General features: G+C 38.1%; 1 protein-coding gene and 2 non-coding genes across 3 annotated transcripts; 2 read left to right on the top strand and 1 right to left on the bottom strand.

The window, feature by feature from the left end:
* The first annotated feature begins 6,533 nt into the window (after nt 1–6,533).
* On the top strand, nt 6,534–6,606 carry TRNAA-AGC. The gene has a single exon. It is a non-coding gene; the product is annotated as a tRNA-Ala (tRNA).
* Nucleotides 6,607–6,775: 169 nt separating this feature from the next.
* On the top strand, nt 6,776–6,848 carry TRNAA-AGC. The gene has a single exon. It is a non-coding gene; the product is annotated as a tRNA-Ala (tRNA).
* A 9,239-nt stretch (nt 6,849–16,087) lies between these two features.
* Nucleotides 16,088–18,949, bottom strand: LOC111435565 (guanylate kinase 2-like). The gene is made up of 11 exons (XM_023072982.1): nt 18,655–18,949; nt 18,412–18,468; nt 18,247–18,282; nt 18,047–18,154; nt 17,887–17,963; nt 17,685–17,814; nt 17,244–17,606; nt 17,035–17,156; nt 16,810–16,945; nt 16,588–16,733; nt 16,088–16,503 (listed from the first exon to the last, which is right to left on the bottom strand). Exons 3-11 carry the CDS (start codon nt 18,247–18,249, stop codon nt 16,386–16,388), a joined length of 1,203 nt encoding a protein of 400 aa, XP_022928750.1. The 5' UTR covers nt 18,250–18,282; nt 18,412–18,468; nt 18,655–18,949; the 3' UTR covers nt 16,088–16,385.
* Nucleotides 18,950–25,619: the final 6,670 nt, after the last annotated feature.

Below are 25,619 nucleotides of genomic sequence, written 5' to 3'. Positions count from 1 at the left end.
GGTCGAGAGGCTGACAGGTTGCTCTATCTCTAACTTCAGGATGTAAAGACGGTTTGTCGTGCGCCGAACCTGCGTGAGCAGCTGTCGTCGATCATCGTAGATTTTGAGTAGCCCGTGCTCGATGGACATGAAGCAGCCTGCCTCATCGAGTTGACCCAGGCTTACAAGGTTAGCCTTGTGCCTCGGGATGAAGTAGACGTTGGTCAGCTTGCGGTGCTCACCTTCCTTGCTGACGAACAGGATGGTGTTGCGCCCTTCGATCTCAACGACGGAGCCGTCGCAAAATTTCACCGTCTTGAGAATCCCTGAGTCGAGCTCGGAGAATGCAAATCTAGCCTCGGTCATATGGTTTGATGCCCATGTGTCGAGGATCCATCATCAGTGCTCGTGCTACTCGTTCCTCTTACCGATCTGAGTGAACACCCGCTCCTCCTTCAGTTGAATGGGCTAGTGCTGCTTTGGCTACGCCCAGCTGGAGCTCTTCCTCGGGTTCGACGTCGTCGTCGATTACCTCCACCTCTGTGGATTTGGAATCGAAATTGGGGACGTATGCACTTACCATGAAGAGAGCTGGCTCGTCCTCCTCGGATTGAGCCACATAGGCCTTCTCGACCTTCTCCTTATTCCTAAGCTTGCTCCAGCAATTCTTGTTTAGGTGACCTCTTTTTCTACAGTTCGAGCACTGGATCGGCCTGCCATCGATCGACTCCTTCTTTTGATCCCCATCTTTTTCGCGCGTGTGCCCGTGGGACTTCCATGGCTTCCTGAGGGCCCATTGCTCTCGCTCGTGTTATCGCGGAGCTTTAGACGTGCAAGTCATTTATGTTACGCAGTCTTCCGGTCACCTCTTCCACTGTTAGGTCATTCATGTCAAGCAATGTCTCGATTGAAATTGCGACTTGCTCGATGTGATCGGGGACGACCTGCAACATCTTCTTCACGATTTCTATCTTGCTGATGCAGCCACCGAGAGTGGTGATGATGTTGGCGAGCCCCGTGATCCGCATTGAAAAATCATCGACGAACCCAACGGGATTTGATTCCCTTCTAGGCCGATTGTTCGGTACGCTTGGTGGAGAGAGACGCCAGCATCTCTGGGGACACAGACCGTAAGTATGGCGGCGAACGCCAGTCGACCCTCCCGATACTCGATCGTTTCTCCTTCCTCTGGCTCGACAGCGCGTGCCATAACCCTTGCGTCTCTGTAGGTTGACGCGCATCAACAAGGCCCACTCGTTGTAGTTGGACCTTGTCAGCATCGGGTACTGAACGATGACAGTTGTTGTCTCCCTGATCACTTACTCAACGACAACTCGACGCCCGTCATCATGGCGTCGACCTCTTTGTGGCGGTGATGGAGATGCCGGCACACGACGACGGCATGGAGGAGTGAGTGAGCCTACACTGGATGGACCCCACGATGTGTGTGTTTTCACGCTTTGCATTTTCTTCTACTCGAACCCTGAGACCTGTGTGTTGTTAGGTCGATGCTCTAACCACTTGAGCTATTCAACTTGACTGTTGATAAGATTGGCTCTTCTGTAATGATATACCACCGATCGCTTCAACCGGGCTCTGATACCACTTGTTGACTCTGGCAATTCGGAGGAAAACGTCGACGAAAAACTAGCCGAAGGAAGGTTTCTTCGAAAGAAAAAATAGCGGAAGTAAAAGGAGAGAGGGAGAGATTTGCTGAAGACTCGATGTTTTATTTATCATCAGTTGAATTCTTTAAATAACAAACATAATTACAAAAATAGAAAAAAAATGGGCTAAAACTTCGCCTAAAGTTAGTAAAAAATGGGTGGCTGAATTTACGCTTTTTCATTAGCGTAAATTCAGAACTTTGAAAGGTCAAAACAATTAAATTTAAGGAGGGCCATAGCTTTTATTTAATAATTTCTTCCTCCATCGCTTTCTGCCAAGCTGAGTTTTGTGATGCTTCTTCATATGTCTCTGGCTCATTAACTTCGTCTTCTACTGCGTTGACATGCTCTAGATTTGGCTTTAGGATTATTTCTGACCGTCTGAGTTGTTGAGGTGTCATTTCATTTTCACTAGGTTCGCTTGGTTGAGTCACTTCTTGCTCACCAACATCAATGTCACTTGGATCTTCAAGCACATCAGTAATTAATCAAATGTGTACAGTTTGCTCCCCCGTCTTCTGTGGAAGAATCTCTTTAGTTTGCTCCCCCTTGTTCTGTAGAAGAATTTCTTTAGTTTTCTCCCCTGTGTTCTGTAGAAGAATTTATTCGGTTTGCTCCCCCATCTTCTGTAGAAGAATTTCTTCAATGTTGTCTAAGTCTTGTAATACTTCTTTGTCTGAGGGCACCCTGCTTCCATTGCACCACTGTGATTATTAGTCATGTGGTTTGAGCATCTTGAATCAATGATCTAGTCATCCTCATAATCGATACATTCTCTCATCATCGCCATGAGCGCTAGCTCGTCTTCTTCTATGAGACATAGTACCTCTGCATCCCATTCCTTCTCCATCTCCATATTGAAGGATGCCACATTGCTTTCGACAGATTTTTTCTTCGACTAACAATCTCTGGACATGTGGCCCTTCTTCCTGCAATTGTAGCAAATCCTTCAAATCTCTTCCTTTGAGAGTTATTGTAATCGTTCTTCTGAGCTCTCCCTGGTTGTGCAGTTCCTTGGTGATTTCTTCTTTTGTCACCATTGCATTCATGTTTGGTAGACGACCTATTATTGCTTCGACTTTCACTTGTGTAGAGTGCTTCTTCTTTGCCATTCAATGTGATGTCTCCCATTTGTTTAGCCATGGCTTCTTGGCTGGCTAACAAATTTTCGAACTCTACAAGTGATGGTTGCAATCCATGGATAATGATCCTCTTCATTTGATCTTCTCGAATTGCATACTTTATAGTCTCGTATTGTTCTTCTTTGAGAACAACATCACGAACGTGTCCCATGCTTTTATTGGTGTCTTGTTATCCCAAATATGCTCTAACATCTCTTCTCCGATTGTGGTCTTCAAAGCAAACATTGCTTTGTATACTTTGATTCTCCATTTGCACAAGGCGTCGTTAGTATCCTCCTCTGGCGGCGTAGTTTCGCACCTACCAACGATCTCTCAAAATCATGTTCTTGTAAATAGGACATCATGCATGTTGCCCACGTATTGTAGTTCTTGTTGTTGATTTTCTTGATTCCTCCAACGATTTGAAAATCACCCATCGTGTTGGCTATACCTCAGTAATACCATACAAGCTCTCTCGACACAAGACTTGCAGAGTCACAGACTACTCATGACACAAAAGAAACTCACACACAAATAATCTCAAGAAATCGTTTCTGATGTGGAAGATCAGACAGAGTTGCAACCACAGAGCATACTAAGAATTCCAAGAGATCAACAACTTAAATTAACCTCCTTTGATACCAGATTGTTGAACACAACTCTCTGTGGGAAACACTCGCACTCTTTATTAACATCAATCAAGAAGAGAATACAAGACATTCTGTAGAATACTACTACTTTGTATTGCTTTAGATTTCTTGGGATGATGAACTAAGTAGGGTGGAGGGGTATTTATACTAGATGATAGACAATCTATTCCTAAAATTTCTCAAATGTTTTTACTAAACTATCTAAATCATTTTATTACATTTATTCCTAAAATTCGTAAATCATTCTTCTAAATTTATTCATAAAATTCCTAAATCATTTTCCTAAATTTATTCCTAAAATTTCTAAATCACTTTCCTAAATTTATTCCTAAAATTTCTAAGTCATTTTCCTAACATACAAGGTTGAGTTTAACTCGATTGGGATAGTGATGATATTTTAAAAATCAATTCTTACATTACTATACATACAATAACAAAGTCTTCCGACCTAGCTTATAATTTACAATAGTAGGTTCACATACTTCGATCACGATGTATTTCGATTTAAATCATGGTCTGAAGCAAAATTATTATTATTATTATTATTTTGGGTATTATAATATACTTATTTTAACTTTACCTAATTATAAGAAATTAAATGTGGGGATGTAGCTTAGATGGTAGAGCACTCGCTTAGCATGCGAGAGGTACGGGGACCTGCATCTCCAATACACACTTTATAGGTCTGAATACATATGTCGAAGTATCACTACCATTAAGAAGTTTGTTTTAATTTCTTGTTGGGGTTCGGGTGTTACAAATTCTTCCCTCAGAAACTTTTGTCCCCAAAAGTTGGCATTCCTCATGTCTTATTCTCGTTTTTCAGGTTGTCTCCTCATCACGATGGTTACTCCATTAGAATTTTATGAAGGAAATCTCCTTGTTGCGCAAGTGCCTAGTGTCACAGGCCAAAATTCCTAGTGTCACGGGCCAAAATTCTTACAGGTTTCTCCTTGTGAGTCAGATCTTACTGAAGGCGAAGCATTTCATGTTCAATCACATTGGTAGGGTCGGTGGTTTACTAAATGTGAGGATGTAACTCAGATGGTAGAGCGCTCGCTTAGCATGTGAGAGGTATGGGGATCAATATCCCTCATACATAAGCCGAAGTATCACAACTATTAAGAAGTTTGTTTTAATTTCTTGTTGGGATTCGAGTGTTACAAATTATCCCTTAAGAAACTTTCATCCCCAAAAGTTGGCATTCCTCATCTTACTGAAGGCGAAGCATTCCATGTTCTATCACATTGGTAGGGTCTGTGGTGTACTAAATTTGGGGATGTAGCTCAGATAGTAGAGCGCTCGCTTAACATACGAGAGCTATAGGGATCGATACCCTGCATCTCCAATACACTTTATAGGGATCTAAGTATCACAACCAGCATCTCCAATACACTTTATAGGGATCTAAGTATCACAACCATTATGTAATTTCTTGTTGGGGTTCGGGTGTTACAAATTCTCCCCCTCTTAGAAACTTTTGTTCCAAAAAGTTGGCATAACTCATCTTACCGAAAAAAGTGAAAAAGTGTTTGTGATTGTTCCATAAGAAATGAAACAAAAGATAAACAAAAGAATCTTACCGAAAAAAGTGAAAAAGTGTTTGTGATTGTTCCAGAAGAAATGAAACAAAAGATACGGTAGAGCTAGGACAAGGACAGTTATTGAGAAATGAAACAGGGTGTTACAAATTCTCCCCCTCTTAGAAACTTTTGTTCCAAAAAGTTGGCATAACTCATCTTACCGAAAAAAGTGAAAAAGTGTTTGTGACTGTTCCATAAGAAATGAAACAAAAGATAAACAAAAGAATCTTACCGAAAAAAGTGAAAAAGTGTTTGTGATTGTTCCAGAAGAAATGAAACAAAAGATACGGTAGAGCTAGGACAAGGACAGTTATTGAGAAATGAAACAAAAGTTACGGTAGAGCTAGGACAAGGACAGTTATTGAGAAATGAAACAAAAGATACGGTAGAGCTAGGACAGTTATTGTATGAGGTCTACCCAATGCTAGATGAGAAATGAAACAAAAGATACGGTAGAGCTAGGACAGTTATTGTATGAGGTCTACCCAATGCTAGATGCAGAGGCGCATAATAGATCGATATGAACATCATGAGCTGTCCTGTAATAAAACCTGTTGTTGCTGATACTTTCTTCTCGATTCCTTCTTCTATAACCAGAGCTCAGAGAAGGAAGAGATAAGAGGGCCCTATGGAGAATGTGGTCAGAAATTCATAATAGAGTCTGACCACAACGACCGAATTGATTATCTTCATGCATAAGGATACTAGATTACCTAGTATAAAAGATTTTAAAGCATTTCATGTTCTGTCACATTGGTAGGATCTTAGGTGTACTAAATGTGGGGATGTATTTCAGGACGGTATACCTCGCATCTCCAATACACTTTAGAAGCCGAAGTATCACAACCATTAAGAAGATTGTTTTAATTTCTTGTTGGGGTTCGGGTGTTACAAATTCTCCCCTCAAACTTTTGTCCCCAAAAGTTGACATTCCTCATCTTATCGAAGGCGAAGCATTTCATGTTATATTACATTGGTAGGATTTGGGGTATAGTAGATGGTAGAACGCTCGCTTAGCATGCGAGGGGATGTTCTATTACAATGGTAGGGTTTGGGGTGTAGTAGATGGTAGAATGCTCGCTTAGCATGCAAGAGGTACGGGGATCGTCCCCCTGCATCTCCAATAAACTTTATAAGTCTAAATACATAAGCCGAAGTATCACAACCATTAAGAAGTTTGTTTTAATTTCTTGTTGGGGTTAGGTGTTACAAATTCTCCCCTTAGATTTTCGTTCCCAAAAGTTGGCATTCTTATCTTACCATAGGCGAAGCATTCATGTTCTATCACATTGGTAGGGTCTTGGGTGTGCTAAATGTGGGAATGTAGCTTAGATGGTAGAGAGCTCGCTTAGTATGCGAGAGGTATGGGGATCGATATCCTGCATCTCCAATAAACTTTATAAGTCTGAATACATAATCCGAAGTGTTATAAAATCTCCCCTCAAACTTTCGTCCCCAAAAGTTGGCATTCCTATCTTAGGCGAAGCCTTTTATGATCTATCACATTGATAGGGTCTTGGGTGTACTAAATGTGGGGATGTAGCTCAGATGGTAGAGCGCTCGCTTAGCATGCGAGAGGTACGGGGATCGATACCCCGCATCTCCAAATACACTTTATAAGTTTGAATACATAAGCTGAAGTGTCACAACTATTGAGAAGTTTGTTTTTAATTTCTTATTGTGGTTCGGGTGTTACAAATTCTCCCCCCGAAACTTTAAAAAGTGAAATATTTCATGTTCTATCACATTGGTAGGGTCTTAGGTGTACTAAATGTGGGGATGTAGCTCAGATGGTAGAGCGTTCGCTTAGCATGCGAGAGGTATGGGGATCAATACCCCGCATCTCCAAATACACTTTATAAGTTTGAATACATAAGCTGAAACATTTCATGTTCTATCACATTGGTAGGATCTTGGGTGTACTAAATGTGGGGATGTAGCTCAGATGGGGTAGAGCACTTGCTTTAGCATGCCGAGAGGTACGAGATCGATACCCTCTGCATCAACAAATACATAAGCTTGTGAAGTGTCACAACCTTTCGTCCCAAAAGTTTGCATTTCCCATCGAAAGGCAAAGCATTTCAAGTTCTATCATATTGGTAGGGTCTGGGGTGTACTTTCGCAAGATGGACTCGTGAAATATGCCACGGGACAGCTCTTTCAAGGTCGTATGAATCTTGGGACAGTGCCTCGAATGGGGAAATTATATAAGAGAAATCAATGACATAGGCTCGCAACATGTCTTTCAGTATGTTCATGCGTCTATGGGTGGAAAGTTGTGCTAAATCTTAAATGCGTTTTTGCAGCGTGAACCTGGTGAACATGAAATCTTAAACTTAAACGCCTTTGGAAGACTTTCTATGGGTGGAAAGTTGTGCTAAATCTTAAATGCGTTTTTGCAGCGTGAACCTGGTGAACATGAAATCTTAAACTTAAACGCCTTTGGAAGACTTTTCCAAAACTATGAGGTGAACCTGGTGTCCAAGTTTGTATTCCTCATCTTATCAAAAGGCGAAGCATTTCATGTTCTATCATATTGGTAAGGTCTAGGGTGTACTTTTGCAGCGTGGACTCATGAAATACGCCACGTATGCCCATATGGTGCCTCGAATGGACAAATTAGAATGGTCGCACCTACTCCCATACGGTGCCTCGAATGGGGAAATTAGAATGGTTGCTTGATAGCTGTTACTGTAGGCAAATTCCATAAGAGGTATATATTTGTCGCAACATCCAGAAAAATCAATGACATAGGCTCACAACATGTCCTCTAAGATCTAATTTAGTCTTTCAAAATGTTCATGTGTCTGTGGGTGGAAAGTCGTGCTAAATCTTAAATGCGTTTTTAACGCCTTTAGAAGATTTTTCCAAAACTATGAGGTGAATCTAGTGTTCGATCTGACACAATGGAGACTGGCACTTTGTGTAGGCATACTTTCTCTCTAATATAAACCGAGTTCATCGATCCACTTGATATGTGGTCTTGTCTGGAATGTAGTTAGTTGTCTTGGTTAATCTATCCACAACTACCTAGACCACCTTAGAACTCTACTTGGTCTTTGGAAAACTCAAGATAAAATCCATACATTCTGCTTCCCATTTCCACGGAGGAACATTCAAGGGTTGTAGCAATCCTGCTAGGTGTAGTCTCAGAGCCTTCACCTGTTGGCAGGTCAAGCATCGATTTATAAAATTTGCTATGTTCTTTTTCATCCGTGACCACCAATAACATTCTTTCAGATCCTGATACATCTTTGTACTTACTGGGTGGAACGTAAAAGATGTATCATGAGCTTCAGTAATAATCTATTTCAGGAGTTTCTTGTCTTCGGGAACACAGAGGCTTGTTAGAGCAGACCGTGGTCTGAAGAGATTGAAAACTCCATTGGACTCTTTATCTCTATCTGACTATAAAATTTGTTGAGGTGCTCGTTAGATTTTTGGGCGTTAAAAATTCATTCTCGTAAGGTTGATTATGCCTGATTCCTAAAGGTAGGACATTCTCTTGTCGAATTTTCTTGCCCAAGTTTCTACATTGTCTCGGCCATAACTCATCAGTTCACTACACATCCTCTTATGGATAATGAAGACGTATCAAATATAGTCTTTTTCGGAACACTTCCTTGGGTTCCTTGCCCATGTACATTTTTTTAACTCCTAGAGTGCTCCTAGAGCTGACCCCGCCTCTCATTGTGACATTTTATCCTTCTAGAGTTTAAAGATCACTACCTAAGCATTGTCATCTGTTAGGGTGTGATTAACATCGCATAGGTTCCATTGGCCATAATCCAAGTGCATATGTCCATCTTCCTAGCATCACATAGTGTTTCTATGTAACTAGAAGAAGTCTTGACAATCTCCAATCCTAGATCTCATCCTTGGAGCATGCAATGAGGTGGTTCATCTTCATCATACTTGACGCAAACCTTGTTAGTTCATTGGGCACTAAATCATATTCCTCGACCGTCTTCGCACCCTATTTCGATCCACAAAAGGCTACCTAATACTTGAACCTGACTACCACTAGATAGTACTTCATTAAGTAGACACCTTTGAACTAGGACTATGTCACTAGTCCTTTCTCAATGTAGAGTAGCTACAGGGTTCTCTTCTATTAAAGTGTGTCATGCCTTTCAACATGTACTTCGCACAATGTACTAGAAACCATATAAACAGCTCAAATTAAGCTTCTAGTGCGCCTTTGATCCCCAAACTTGATACCACGTGATAGGAGAAGGACACTACCAGCAACCAAACTCATCACTTCAAGAACTCGACCTACAATTGATGAGCTCATAACTTCTCTCAAGTTTTCCCTGTTAACTAACTTCATCTTGGTGTACACTGGTATATCATCAAGGACGACTATAATGATGATATCAAGAAAGTCTCATGAACATTCGGTTTTTCTAAACCTAAACCTTTACAAGGCATTGATTAAGTCTAAGAACTTAACAATAATCTCTCTTTACTCGTGATAGCTCTTGAAAGTAGTCCTCGATATGTCCCTCTATTTGATCCTCATTCGAAGGTATCCTGACCTTGTCGAGACCCTTACAATCCTCACTGCTTCACCAAAAATAGCTTCGTAGTTTCATCTCATATGGCCAACACAAGTCCTTCCTCACAGTGAGATGCTCTATCACATAGCTCGCTTGAATACTAATACCCAATTGGACTAACATCACAAAATCATGACATAGTTTACCTATATATCATAAACATCCCAATACTACTAAAAATCTCATGGTCATAACACATATCATTCCTTAAAATTTAGATTATTAGAAATTCTTACATTACTACATACAATAACAAGTCATCCGTTATAGCTTTCAAGAGTAAGTTCACTTACTACATACAATAACAAGTCATTCGTTATAGCTTTCAAGAGTAAGTTCACTTACCTCCATCACAATTTATTTTGATTTAAAACATGGTCGGAAGAAAAATTTACAAATTTTGAATACTATAATATGGTTATTTTTTCTTTACATAATTATTTGAAACAATATATGGGGATGTAGCTAAGATGGTAGAGTCCTTTCTTAGCATGTGAGAAGTACGGGGATCAATACCTTGCATCTCCATATATCCTTCCATTTTATTCTTTCATCCCTATAATGATCATTCCGAACAATGTCGATATCCCTCCCCAATCATCCTCAACATGAGCTTGATGTTTACTGATATGCCCTTTGGTATCCCTTCGAATTTTAAAATTTTTTTTGGTGCGCTTTGGTGGTTGTATTACATAGATTCATGAGATGCCGTGGAGGCAAATTCTCAAGGTTGAAGAAGAAATTCGCTGTCCGATTTATGTCCAAGCTCACGTTGTAAACCGGCTCATAGTTGAAGCAAAAAAAAAAAAAAACTTTCAAAACTTTTTAGCCCAAGTAATCGCTCGTGCCGGTATATAATAAAATGGTGTAAAATTCACCAAAATAAATACAAGTGTAGACAGTCACAAGTAGCAAATAATAAGTAAATTATAAATTCTGAATTGAAGCTATTTTTTATTACTTTTGTTGCTGAAAATTAAGTGAGTCATAAGTGTGAATCCAATTGTGTTTCAATAAGGGTAAACTATCAAAATATATATATATATATATATATATATATATATATATATGCTTGAGTAGTAATAACTATCGAGAACAAAGAACAATGAAAAAATCAATAAAAATGTGGAAGGTTCGGCTAGAGAGCTTAATTAGATAAATGGTTGAACTTTACCTTGAATTTGACTCCTTTTAATAGATTTTCAAGCCTTTTTTCGAGCACAGGTGATTACTTCCATAGTCATTCTAATTTCTATTCACAACACTACAAGACTTAAAAGAAAATTATTTCTAACCGTTCAATTAACTTTAAGGATCCTAATAATAGTAATAGAGCGTTGAGAATTTTCTGTTTAATTTACTAATAACAACTCTTTGATAAACTAAAATCACATTATCCACATGTTTTAACTATATAAAACTCTCCGACCTCCACAAATTAATTTAAACCGAGTAATCAACATTAATCATACAAAATTAATAAAATAAGAAAAGAAAATAAAGAATTAGAGAGATATCAAGTTTTGTTGTGGTCCTTTTCTCTTTTACTTTGAGCTCTCTCATCCATCTCTTCCCTTAATCTATCATTCTTAAGAGTTCTTCTTTCTCCTTCTCTCTTGTTTTTACAGCAACAACACCTTCCCGGGGCATATCATCCCTCTCCCTCGTGGTTATATCACCAAAATTTGTAGACATACCGTATGCATTAGGTCTTATCAAATAAGAGTGTACAATACAATTCATTATTGAATTATTATAACAATTTTCTTTTGGAATATTATCATTTGTCTCCTTGCTAGCACGTTTTCATCCTCTAACATTATGATAATGCCATAATTTACATTCATATATCATAAATATCACATTTCTACTATAAATCTCAGGTCATAACACATATCATGTTCATTAAAATTCATGTAATTAGAAGTTCTTACATGGTCATCCGACCATATCAATAGTAAGTTCACTTACCTCGATCACGATGTATTTTGATTTAAATCATGTTATGAAGCAAAATTAACAAATTTTGAATATTATAATATACTTATTTTTCTTTACATAATTATTTGAATTTATATATGAGGATGTTGCTTAGATGGTAAAGCGCTCACTTAGCATGCAATAGGTACATAGATCGATACCCTGCATTTGGGTAATAGTTCATTATAACAAAATAGGTGCTGAATTTTTATCTTTTATTTAAAACTTGGGTCATGAAAAATGTATATGCATAAAAATGGGTCATGAAAGTCCATTAGTCGAGGTGGAGAAGCGAGACTTGTGTCGTTCCATAGCATCAATCCATTTTATTGAATTTTTATCTTTTATTTAAAACTTGGGTCATGAAAAATGTATACGCATAAAAATGGCATGTCATGCATATGGTAGTGACTCTATTTCAGTAGGAAAATAGGGCCGTTACATCTTGCTAGAACAAAGCAGGTAGATGTGCACTACTATTTTATTTATTAGAGAAAAATTCTTGAAGGAAGAATACTAATGAACAAGTGGCATATTTGTCTACAAAACGGTTGAAGAGACTTAGTGTCGTTCCATAGCATCAATCTTATTGAGTTTTTATCTTTTATTTAAAACTTGGGTCATGAAAAATGTATACGCATACAAATGGCATGTCATGCATATGATAGTGACTCCATTTCAGTAGGAAAATAGGGTCGTTACATCTTGCTAGAACAAAGCATGTAGAGGTGCACTACTATTTTATTTATTAGAGAAAAATTCTTGAAGGAAGAATATCGATGACCAAGTGGCATATTTGTCTACAAAAAGGTTGAATACTGTTAAATATGAGAGTTTTCGTTTTCGTTGTCAGCTCAATATGGTGCAGTGAATGAGAACTAGTGTTGACGCGGAGTGTTAAAATATCATCACTAGCCCAATAAGGTCAAGCCCAACAATTGTAGAGTCCATCGTCTATATATTTTAGCAAAATGATTCAGGTATTTTAATAATAAAGGTACATAATTATTTTAGAAAAAATGATTTAAGTATTCTAGTAATAAATGATTAGATATTTTATGAATAAATTGTGTAGCCTCCCTAAATATCCCTCCACTCTAGAGTTTTCAACCAAAGAAATTCCATTTACTCTCAAATAAAGCAAAGTGTAGTAGTATTTTATGTATTTTCTTGTAATCTATTCTTGATTTGTGTTAACACAGAGTGAGTGTTTCCCACAAAAAGTTTTATTCAACAGGGTCAAGTGTGGATGGGTTTGGGTCCTGGGCAAGCTAGGCTAAGTTGCTTATGAAGGAGGAGGCTAGATGCCACAACATACTATGAAAGGAGTAGGTTGTGACCTTCACGTTGCAACAAGCAAAACGGCGACCTTCAAGTGGTGCCCACCATGCGAGGGCCTAGACAAATGTCATGATGCAACAAGGAGGACGGTGCATCATCCAACACACCACATAGTGTGAGCATTGAAGCTAAAATGAGGCACAAACAAGATAAGGGCAACGAGTAGACAAAAGGGCCAAAGATAGGTTTGTTGAAGGGTCGGGTAGGGCCTTGGGCCTTAGCCTCGAAATTCAAGGTTCCAAAAGAAACTTAGGCATGTGATTCTAAAGTCAAGTCTGTCCATATGAAATATGAAAACTCGCCAAATTTTGTGGCAACCAAACATCGGACGGATGCTCCACAACACCATATGACCGTTCACCAAAATGATGTCTACTTGATGAAGATTGAAAATGCCTCAAAATGTACCTTAGGGGGAAGCATGGTGTCAACTCTCCACCATCCCTAGGCCCTGTGACCTAAGCGAGCTACCTTGTGGCACATACGTGTGTCATAACGTGTGTGAACATCGTAGGATGAGCATCTCAGGCATCTTTCTTTAAACAAGGTCTTTCAAAGACAATACCAGACGACAGGGGTGTACTAGTATTGCCCCTCAATCCATGTATCAGAGGTTGGATTATGCACCCGCTATCCAGAGCGGATGTCGTAAATGATTTAGCATGGACACGAGAGAGTCTCATGTCCGATGAGAACCACAATAGATGGATGTTCAAGATGTCTCGTTGAGATTGTTGACACAAGGGTCAACCCCCAACGAATGTGTTCAAGTAAGCCAAGATGATCGAACTGTCCCGAGACATGGGATGTCATCACGATGCATGGATCGCGTTGTTGGGAATCGAGATGACAATGAGATGCGACATTGCTTACGAGAGACCAGGGTAGAGGCAAGGTCGAGCCAAATGACTTGGCTAAGTTTAAAGGCAAGTCAGTTAGAGTAACAAACAATTGAACATGCATACACGAGCGGTGTGTATGGCCGAATAAGCTTAGATTCCGCACAACTTATGTTCGGTTCATGAAGGCAAACCTCGCCAAAGGCCAACGAAGCCATAAAGCCGGGTAAAAATGTGAATGGGGCTTTAGTTCTCCTTAAGGCTTGTCGTAAGCGTGTCAAGATCACGACGCTGCACGGTTGAAGAAGTACGATCGTCATATTAGATACTTGTGGATTGGGCCACGACTGACAAATGTGTTGGGCTGCACCCAAGGAAGTGAAACCCAAACCTAGGTAGGTTCAGACATGGGCCTATGGGTCGGACCTAGTTCCTGTTGAGGCTCCACGTAGGGTTGGAATCCGAGCTATTGGTTTGGATCCAAAGTAGAAACCCTTCAAGATTCCTCCTTTTTGGGACTTTCTTTTTTTTTTTTTTCCTTCCTAATTCTAATGGACTTTTTGCAATTTTTAATCGATCTTTGCCCTTTTTTAACACATTTATGACGAAAAATTTCTACCTACATAGAGACCAAACAATATATTTTTTTTTTTTATCATAATTTAGAAAAACTAATAAAAATTTATTTCTAAGTCACAGAAATCAATCAAGTAAACTATGGATTTAAGAGGAGAGTGTATAGTATATGGGAAGAACTTTCTTTTATGGTGACCAAAGATTATAACGGAGGGGTTTGTTAGACGCGAGGAATGTTGGAGAGAGGAGAGATTTTTTTGTGAAAATGGGGTTACATAGTGACCTTTTTCGACTGTTTTCGAACCGTAACACTTTTTTCTTTATCATCATAACCCGAAAAGAAGAAATGCGAAATTTTACTAAGACAATGAACACTATTTGAAATGGAAAAGAAAATTTAAGAGTGAATCAAATGTTAAATGTTGAAGGGAGGGAACATTAATTAGGGTAAAAAATTGTAGGAGAGACCAAGTCATGTGGGAAAGTAGGTCCTACACGGAACCCTATTATTGGCTCCAATGTGTTCTTATTTACCACTTGTAGCCTGCAGGTGCAGCCCCATTATGTGGGCCACCACCTGCTCATCATAAACTCTTCCTAACCCATTACCACTTTCTTTTTTATTTTACTTTCTTTTTAATCTATTTTGTTTTTATAGGTTTTAATTATTTATTTTATTTATCTTTTTTATGTGCTCGTGTTGGTTTGTGTGCATAGCCTTCACTCTAATAAACGAGAAGTAAGTAACGCGACCATGTCACAAGAGACATAGGAAAATGTCAGAGTCATCAAATGCTAAATCTTGATTTCGAATTATGGGCACGAGTCGTTACAAATGCACCTCACATCTAGTGCGAGCATTTTAGCTTTCAAGATGAACCATAAGATTGCACTCGAGTTCATGTCTTCTTCATTTAGTAAACTAGGTAGTTGAATTTCAAGGCTATCTCGACGTCTGAACCTGATACAGAAACTAGTCAATATGTGGTATATATCAATCTCTTCATCACTCTCTCGAGTGTTCTGGAACGAAAGAAAATACATAAGTGAAAATTATTAAAAGAATAATAATAAAATGCTGAAATGAATGAAAAGAAGGTTGAGTGAGAGTTGGGGGCATAGAGTTATGAATGGCAGTTAAAGCAGTTTTCAGTTGTGAACCCCACACCTCCACTTGCGAACAGTACAATTCCTTTGCTGGCATCTGCAGCCTTCCATTATGCCAACATGGAGGTGGGCCCCTTTTCTCTTCTCAATTTCATTCCCTTCATTCACAACCATAATAACTATCTCTATAATCAATTTTTTTTATAATTCCAAATAAATAAATGATTCGCTCCTAAACTTTAGGGGTTTAATTTGATATAATCTCTACATTTTGGAGGTATAATTATTTTTCTTGTATCATCCGACTTTTCTCGAGCTACTAGTCTGCCCAAAACGAAACCGCTAGAGATACTACCTAGTTCTTTTCTCTTTACAAGCAAGATAATTTATTAAAACCCTTTCCCACACGATAAGAAGAGAGTCTACTATCCTAGGGAGTGCACGAGAATTTCCTTAGAGACCCAAAGCCGACCGAAAGAAGCACGACTTTCTCACCCCATTTCAATAGAACATAATCGGATTCGTCCTTCTCGTTCTTCTGTTAGTTTATAATGTACCTGCTACGTTCAAAAACTAAACTTATAATTTAACCTAAATGAAACGGTTTCAACCGAACATCGTTCAAGAACCCAGAAAACCCATTCAACAGCATAAAAGAAAAATGGGACTTTCAAATTTGAAGTGAAAGGAACAATAATTAGTGTTGAATAAATGATGAGAGCCAATTCCCCGCAGAAAAATCACACAGACCACATCTCACAGCCTATGTAATGTATTAAATAATAATAATCGATCGATCTTTTCGACATTGTTTCGAGTCATTTCTCTTCCTAAACTTAAAACGCCAAACAAAACGTAATACCAGAAAAAATCAAACTAGTTAAGTCGTCTCGAAATGTAAGACCGTTCTCTCTTTGCCATCATCTGTAGAAGGGTAGAGCATGTTAGCAATGTAAATCATGGGTGGACGAGTCGAGTTGTTAGCTAGGCTGATTCATCATATTCGAGCCATTTGAAACCGAGTCGATAGCATAAGCCTCCAACCCTCTTGTCCGGCCAGGCGCTCCGCCTTTGAGCGACGATAGATCCAACACAATCCTGCTCCCCAAAAGAACATAATATACATAAACACATTGAACACACTAAATTTCAAATCATCGAGACTCGACTACGAGTACTTACATCTTCCGAGATTCATTCTCGAGGTCTGAAGTTCGGTAGGTTATTATAATTTTGTTATCGATCCTCGATACCGAATGAACGATTGGAGGAAGGTCCAAATCTGATTTAATGCAACTATGAACACTCACATCAAGCCCCAAAAGTTTCTGTAATAATTCATGATATCAAAAGGATGAGAAGTCTGATAGCTAAAACATAAACCAAAAGCAAAAATTTCATTACCTTCAAACTCTCATAGCACTCTTCAAGGTTATCATTGAACAAGAAATGATCAAATATACCAGACGATTCGCCTTGCTTGATCTCGGCCTCGGCATTTCGCAGTCGTTTTAGGATTTGTTCTTCAGTTTCGGTTCCTCTGAGGGTGTAACGATACATATTCAGATCGGTTAAAATGAAGGGAACACGTTTTAAATGAGGAAATTAATGGAGTTGTTGTTAACTTACCTAGCACGAAGGCGCTTCTCGAGTTCAGCCATTGACGGTGGAGAGATGAAGATGAATATTGCATCCAAGGAACTAGCCCTCACGGACCTTGCACCTTGAACGTCGATGTCGAGAATGCATCTCTACAGGACAAAAACACAACAAATGTTTTAGGTTTGCAGACACGAAACTCGTTTCAACTAAGAATAAGAACATGATTGAATGCATACTTTTCCTGCATCTGCTACCACTTCGACTGCCTCGACACTAGTTCCATAGAGGTTTCCATGAACCGAAGCAAACTCGAGGAATTTCCCTTCTTTTATGTCCTTCTCCATAACACTACGCTCCGTAAAATGGTAATGGAGGCCATCTTTCTCCATGTTCCTCGGAGCACGGGTCGTGTGGCTAACGGAGAATCCAAATAAAGATGGAAACTCTTTCATTAGCATGGATATAAGAGTACCCTTACCGACACCAGACGGACCGCTAACAACGATCGGCTTCTCGATAGTTCCCCTCACACCTTTACTCCAAGCAACAACTTCACAACCCAATGACTTTCTTTGTTCTTGAACATATGGGGTATCCACCTACTCACATTCAAGTAGATTAAACATCATAAGAACAAGACCAAACGCCCCGAAACACGATAATTTCAGCTGACTAACCTCAAGAAACCAAAAAGAGTCATCTAAGGCGGATCCGCCCTTAATAAACAAGATGCGATCTTCATTCAAAGCGATTGCTGAATGCCCTTTACACGGGTTTGGTACCGTTCCCAAAACAACTGGATTGATCCTAGAAATCCCACCAGAGCTTAGAAAACCTTTAACCCAACGACTTAATCGCATAGCCAGGGAAGAAACTTACTTCAATCCTTTGGAATGATCAAATACTCGAACTTGAAACGACAACAACGAGTCGTCACAGCCTCCATCAACAAGATACTATTAAAAGCATATCCAAAAATCAAGACTAGTAGAGGTAATTTCTTCATAAAAATCGATACGATACAACTAAACGAGCGTACTGTTTTATCGCCGATGACAGTGGCTGTTTCACAACCTTTCGATTTTAAACCGAACCCATTACGAAATCCTTCCTTCAAATCATGAACAAAGAAAGCTGGGGCTTCTCCCTAATGAACACAAAGTCCAGCAAAATCGTATCACAATATAGAAACTATATAATAACCCTTTTACATAATTTACCTAATGAATCAAAGCTTACCATGGAGAAATTTAATCCTCCAAATTCTAGATTACCCTGATCAAGATAGATAGAATGAGATATGAGATTCAAACCATATATTTCAGGATTCAACAAGAAACTTCACATGATAATCGAAATACAAAACGTAAACCAACAAGAAAACAGGGGATTCAGAGCTCGAACCCTCCAAACACAGAAAGAACTCCAAAAGTGAAATTCCCAGAAGAAGAACTATCAATGCTGTCAATGGAAAGTGCAAAAGTTCATAATTACGATCTCAAGAAATTCACAGAACAAATGCGAGAAAGAGGCAAAACCTAGCGAAAATCAGCAAAATCAAAGCCGAAAACACAGAATAGGGGCGGGATTAAATCAACGAACGGCCAGTATGAATCAACAAAATTAAAGCGCATTAGACAGTGATACCTGTAGCGAATTCTGAGCAAAGGGGCGGCTAAGCTCGTGAAATCGCAGGAAATTTTAGGGGAATAGCAAGAAACGAAGACGACCCATTTTCTGAATTCCTGTTTTCGATTGAATGGGAAGTAATCAGAAGGAAGGCGGAAGAGAAGAGAGGCGCAGGGAAGTTAAGAGGAGCATTGGGGTATTTGTAGGCGGAAGGGGTGAGGTTTGGGTCGCATTCAATTCACGGAACAAGAAGACCGGCTTTCGTTTTCTTGCGGGATGCTTATGCTTATTGCTAATCGTATTTCTTTCCGTTTACCTAAGCGATTTGATTCATTAACATTGGTTTTCTTTAGGGTTTTTTTTGTTTTCGTGTAACCCATATACGACTGGTGTTCATGTAGCCTGATATCTACTTTGAGTTGGTTTAGGAGTTTACGGATGTTTGTTGGGTACTAACCCCACTAAGTGTAAAATAGGATTACATCTTAACCTAACTGTATCTTTCCTTTAAAAAGATTAATATTTGTAACTGATTAAATGATGTGCTGTAACTTATAAATATGGGCAATTGTTAAACTAAAAAAATTGAAACCAACAACATGGAGCGGGAGGAGAGGGTGAAGCGGGTTGTTCATATGACCTGATACGAGTTGAACATTTTTTTTTTTGACAGGTCAACCTAACTAACCCCACTTACTCAAAAATAGGGTTGCATCCTAACCCAACTCTAAGTTACTTCTAAAAAAATTAAAAATACTAAACAGTTTATAACTTATAAAACATACGAACAATTGGATTGAATTGAATGGTGAACTCTGGTAGGGTTACTCCGGTTTCCAACCCAACATTTTGGATTGGTCCTGTAACGATCCCGATCCACCGCTAGCAGATATTGTCCTCTTTGAGCTTTTCCCTCTCAGGGCTTTAAAAGGGTGGTTTGCAGATATTGTCCTCTTTGAGCTTTTCCATCTCAGGGGTTTAAAATGGTGGTTTGTTCTCCTCCCCAACTAATGTGGTCCTCTTTGAGCTTTTCCCTCTCACGGCTTTAAAATGGTGGTTTGTTCTCCTCCCCAACTAATGTGGGACATCCCAGTTCACCCCCCTTCGAGACCCAACGTCCTCGCTGACACTCTTTTCCTCCTCCAATCGATGTGGGACCGCCCCAAATCCACCCCATATTATAATGTGGGATCACCCCCCTTCGAGACCCAACGTCCTCGCTGACACTCTTTTCCTCCTCCAATCGATGTGGGACCGCCCCAAATCCACCCCATATTATAATGTGGGATCACCCCCCTTCGAGACCCAACGTCCTCGCTGACACTCTTTTCCTCCTCCAATCGATGTGGGACCGCCCCAAATCCACCCCATATTATAATGTGGGATCACCCCCCTTCGAGACCCAACGTCCTCGCTGACACTCTTTTCCTCCTCCAATCGATGTGGGACCGCCCCAAATCCACCCCATATTATAATGTGGGATCACCCCCCTTCGAGACCCAACGTCCTCGCTGACACTCTTTTCCTCCTCCAATCGATGTGGGACCGCCCCAAATCCACCCCATATTACTAATGTGGGACATCCCAGTCCACCGCCCTTTGAGACCCAACGTCCTCGCTGACACTCTTTTCTTCCTCCAATCGATGTGGGACCGCCCCCAAATCCACCCCATATTTAAATTTTATGATATTTTAGTTATTTATGTAACATATGAATAATTGGGTTGAATTGAATTGTAAACTCTATTAGGGTTACTCTGGTTTCCAACCCAACATTTTGGATTGGTTCTGTAACGACCCAGATCCACCACTAGCAGATATTGTCCTCTTTGAGCTTTCCCTTTCGGGGTTCCCCTCAAGGCTTTAAAATGGTGGTTTGTTCTTCTCCCCAACCAATGTGGGACATCACAATCCTCCCCCCTTCAGGGCCCAGCGTCCTCGCTGGCACTCTTTTCTTCCTCCAATCGATGTGGGGCCGCCCCCAAATCCACCCCCTTTGGGGCCCAACATTCTTACTGGCACACCACCTTGTGTCTACCCCCCTTCGGGAAACAACGAGAAGGATGGCACATCGTTCGGAACCTGACTCTGATACCATTTGTAATGGGCTAGATCCACCGCTAGCAAATATTGTTCTCTTTGGGCTTTCCCTTTCGAGCTTCCCCTCAATGCTTTAAAACGTGTCTGCTAGGGAAGGTTTCCACACCCTTATAAATCATGGTTTGTTCTACTCACCAACTAATGCGGGACATCACATGTCCAAAGGATTTTTCAAACCCAACTCACCTAAAATTTTGGATTAGTCTAAAAGATTTTTTCAACTCAACCTGTGTATATACCTTAAAAATTAAAAATCATTCTCTAATCATTAAAAAAAATTCTATTTTATTTTAAATTTTGAATTTTGCTCCAACAAATATTTATTATTATTATTATTATTATTATGCAAATAGTTTTAAAAATAATTTTTTTAGATAAAATAAATGATTATTTAATCCTAAATAACACACTTTTTAATTTTTAAACCTAATTTTGATGTTTATTTTGTATAATTTTTGTATAACATTAAAAAAGAATTGATATTGATTGACATTTTTATTTTATTTGAATGTATATATTATTCATTTTCAACTATTGACTTCTTATACCTTCTCCCACCCTTCAACTTGTTCTTGCAATTGTACGTTTTTTCCCTATATAATTACTAAATTTTATTATAAATTTATGTGTACGGTGCAAGTTGAAATAAAATATTTATAATACTAATGAACCAATTACAAAAGTAAACGGGTCGGGATGGATTTGAGAAATCTTTTGGACCAATTGGATTAGTTGGACTGGTAACCCGAACAACCCGACTAAAGTTCACAACTCAACCCAATCCAACCATCTATTTTCAAGTTAGGTTGGGTTAATATCAAACATTTTCAAGTCATAATGAATCATTAACATCAGTTACAAACGTCAAATATCCTTAATTTTCGTAAAAATCTTAAAAGTATAGTCAGATAGGGTTGAGTAGCAATCCTCTATTCGGGTTGGTTGTGTTAAATAAAAAAAAAAAAAAAAACTGTCAACATGCTAATCGACTGGAATTTTCGATTTTTAAAAAATTCAATCTAGCTCAAATCGAAAAAAAAAAAAAAAAACATTAAAGTTTGAATTTGGTAACATTTTGGTTTCAATAGTGAATTTTTTTTTGTCGAAGGGAATTGAATTAAAATAATACATTGTAACGACTACATTTATATTTTTTTTAAATAAATCAGCAATCTTCGGAGTTTTTACGAGACTTTCGTCGAGTCATTAAAAAATTTAGTAAAAATAATGGTCGTGATTCCGCTATTAAAAAAGAAGATCTTGTCAGGCACTGAATCAATTATGGATGTTCATGCAGGAAAGGCTGTGTCCGGGCACCAAAAGTAAATTTTTTTTTTTTTGAAGTTAATTAAAAAAAAAAAGTGAATATTTTTTAAGTTTTTAATGGAATTTTGAAACCCCTTCAAAGTTAATGATATTTTTGAAACAAAATATTAACAGTTTCATCCCAAATTAACTGAAAGTGAAAGATATTTTTGAAACAGAGTATTACCGTTTCATCCTAAACTAACCGAAAGTTGAAAGATATTTTTAAAACACAGTATTAACGGTTTCCATCCAAAACTAACGGAGAGTTGAAAGATATTTTTGAAATACAGTATTAACATTTTCTATCCAAAATTAACCGAAAGTTGAAAGATGTTTTTGAAAGACAGTATTCACTGTTTCCATCCAAAACTAACTGGAAGTTGAAAGATATTTTAAAAACACAGAATTAATAGTTTCCATCCAAAACTATCGGAGAGTTGAAAGATATTTTTGAAACACGGTATTAACTGTCTCCATCTAAAACTAACGTAAAGTTGAAAGATATTTTTGAAAGACAGTATTAACTGTTTCCATCCAAAACTAACGAAAAGTTGAAAGATATTCTAGTTATTAATGTAAGATTGATGGTGATAAATATAATTGTTTAGAAATAATTATATATATATAAAAAAAAATCGAACCTAACCCAACTCAACTCGAAAATAGAGAGTTGGGTTGGAAGCTTTATTTGGGTAATTCAGGTCACCGAACCAACCAACCCAAAATTTCGAGTTGGTCTAAAAGATTTTCTTAACTCGACCTGTGTCATTTCTATTTTTTTTTCTTTTAATTTTTACAATAAACTTAAAAATATGGTTGGATTGGGTTGTGACCCTGTTTTTTGAATGGTCGGATTGGTCGAGCTGACCCTACAAAAAAATTTAAACTTGGAACCGACCCAAATTTTTAATTTTACAAAAGTGAGTCTGGTTTTCGAGTCCTATAAACATTCATAAAAAAAAATATTAAAATCACATATTAAATTTGTACAAGCCGCCGTGGTAGGGTCGGAAAGATAGAAGAGAGGGAATTTAAAACATTGTTTTTTTTTAATGGAATTAAAAATAATTGTTTAATAAAAGAAAAATGTTTTAATTAATTGTTAGACAGCGAAGAGACAGCAGGCGCGTGAATCTATGGCGCGTGAAGTATTTGAAATATGAAATTAATTATTAATAATTTACAAAAGGGATTTTAATTTACTGTTGAAGTGTATACGTTTCATCCCATAATCCCATTCATCGTCACCATCACTATTTTAGTCGGCAACGCGGTTTTCTTTTTAATTTCCCAAAACATTAAGGGCATAATTGTAATTTAATCTAAAATTTACGGGCCATCGTTGAAAATTTGTCCTAAAAATTAGGGACGTCTTATGTAGATACTGTGACACTTTCACAGTCTTATGCCTCTCCAGAGAATGCACGAGCCAAACTTATTTGAAAAAGTGTCTGACATAATAGAGTGGGAGAATGTCGGGAACTTATCCCATTACAAGTAGGAGTGGAGTCAATTGAATTATCTCGTTTCGTGGAGTTAGGGTATGATAGGTGAAGCACTAAAATGATGACTCTATTTTGATATCACGAATTTGTCTCGTCGGCCGTGCTCATTGTTAGAGTCGTTACGGCCATCAATTGTGTATCGATGTTGCTCAATTCTCTCAATACATAACAAATGGCTTATCAACTGTTTCACGATTGTCAATGGGTCTCATGATTAGGCTTGTCTATAGTCTTGTGATTGTTGATTGTGCACACTTGGTATGCAAACCCTAGCCAATTGGATCTAAAAACCTTCATAAACCCTCGTTCTTCATCTTCCGCTCTAGGCTTCTCTCAACTTTTTCCGGAGTTTGACTTCATCATTGACTCTAGTGATTGATCACCAAAAACTCGCAATTTGATGTCAGATCGCGTGCTAGCTTCTATTAGTTAACAACCCATCTTCTTAATTTTTCACGTTTGGATAGTTCATTATTTCTTTATTCCATTTGTTCATCTCCTTCAACCCTTCTTGGATAAGAATCTACAACGCACTAGAACGCAGTTGCAACATCGTGGTGAGGACCTTTCGAGTGATTGTAAGAATGAGAGAGAGAGAGTTGCTTTCGGGTTTACACGCAACACTCAAAGGATGCGAATGTCATAGTTCGCTATAGCTTGCTTCAATTGGATCGATCAACCGTCCAATTCAATTGGTTTAGTTTGATACAATTCGATTAGACCATTTTGATTTACTCCTATTTGGTTTCGTTTCAAGGGATTGAACAAGATAATTTCTAGTTGAATGACCTATGTATGCATTTTTCATTTTGTGACGATACGATTGTTGTGCATACACAAAAATGTTACTGTAAAATTATCTATGGAATCAGATATATGCACTGAATGACACGATGTTCATGAAACAAAAATTGTGGCCGGTCACGAGCTAGATGACTTAATCCTAGTTTTTTTTTATCATAGGCTAGATGACCTTCTTTTAAATGATTTAGGGTCTCTCAACTTCATGTTGTAGTTTATAGTGTGTCGTATATCTAACTTCAGCACGAGAATATTCACCGAGTATTTTAATACTCAATCTTTTAGAACTGTTTTTTTTTTCAGGTAAGAGTGAGGGCATACGAAGTACATACGAAATGAGTCGTTGACTATTCTATGGAGTCTATGTCACTAACATTTTACTTATGCATTCCGAGTGTTATAAGCTTTGTTTTTTGCCCTTCCGAACGTTCAAGAGGGACACCGATTTTTTTTATTATTATTTAGTTGGAAATTATTTAAAAGGATGATAACTTTATCTACTTCAATTATGGCGCGATTTGGTGAGCCCTCACTTTTTGTATTTTGGTCTCCAATCCCCCAACTTTTTTTTAATTTCAGTGTCTCCCTAATATTAAAATTAAATTACAAATTTAACCTCTAAATTTTTTAAATTTACGTCAAATAAGTTAATATAATTAAAATACTTTTAAATGAATTGAAACTTACTACTGATACCAACAAAGTGCATGCTTCTTTTCAGTAACTCAATTATAGAAATTCTGTGAGTTCGAACAACATATTTTAGAAGAACTCGTGTTGATATATGATATTCACTCATACAAGTGATGGGTTAGTAACGTAACCATGTCCTAAGAGATTCAGGAGAATGTTAGAGTCATCACGTGTCAAATTTAGATTTTCGAATCCTGGATATGTTCGAAGTCTGAATCCTGATTCAAATTCGGATTCTGAATCTTGGGTATGTCAAATTGTGAACCCGGGTCCAAATCCAAATTTAGAATCTTTATCTAAATGTAAAGTTTAGAAACCTAATAAATACAAAATAACAAAATAATAATAATAATAATAATGGTTTATTAATTTAAATATTTTAAAATTTGGAATAATATAATATAAAATAATAATAATAATAATTTAATTATCCTTTTAGGCGTGGGGCCCACCTGAAAAGTGGCCCAAAGACCAATGGATGCGCCGAAAGAGCTGTTTCCTGTTTCAACACTACCGCAAATTAGGGCTTTTTTTTTTTTTTTTTTTTTTTTTTTTTTTTTTTTTTTTTTTTTTTTT

Source organism: Cucurbita moschata, unplaced genomic scaffold (assembly GCF_002738365.1).
Source record: "Cucurbita moschata cultivar Rifu unplaced genomic scaffold, Cmos_1.0 Cmo_Scf00049, whole genome shotgun sequence".
In the NCBI taxonomy this organism is placed as follows: domain Eukaryota; kingdom Viridiplantae; phylum Streptophyta; class Magnoliopsida; order Cucurbitales; family Cucurbitaceae; genus Cucurbita; species Cucurbita moschata.
Note: the sequence above shows the minus strand (reverse complement) of the source record. Positions and strands in the feature narration are given on the sequence as shown.

What these genes read in the sequence shown, in the direction of transcription:
- LOC111435565 (XM_023072982.1), bottom strand. An exon ending in ACTCTTTTTGGTTTCTTGAG is followed by an intron (nt 17,607 to 17,684) that starts GTTAGTCAGCTG and finishes GAATGTGAGTAG; the next exon opens with GTGGATACCCCATATGTTCA. An exon ending in AGTGCTATGAGAGTTTGAAG is followed by an intron (nt 16,734 to 16,809) that starts GTAATGAAATTT and finishes GAATTATTACAG; the next exon opens with AAACTTTTGGGGCTTGATGT.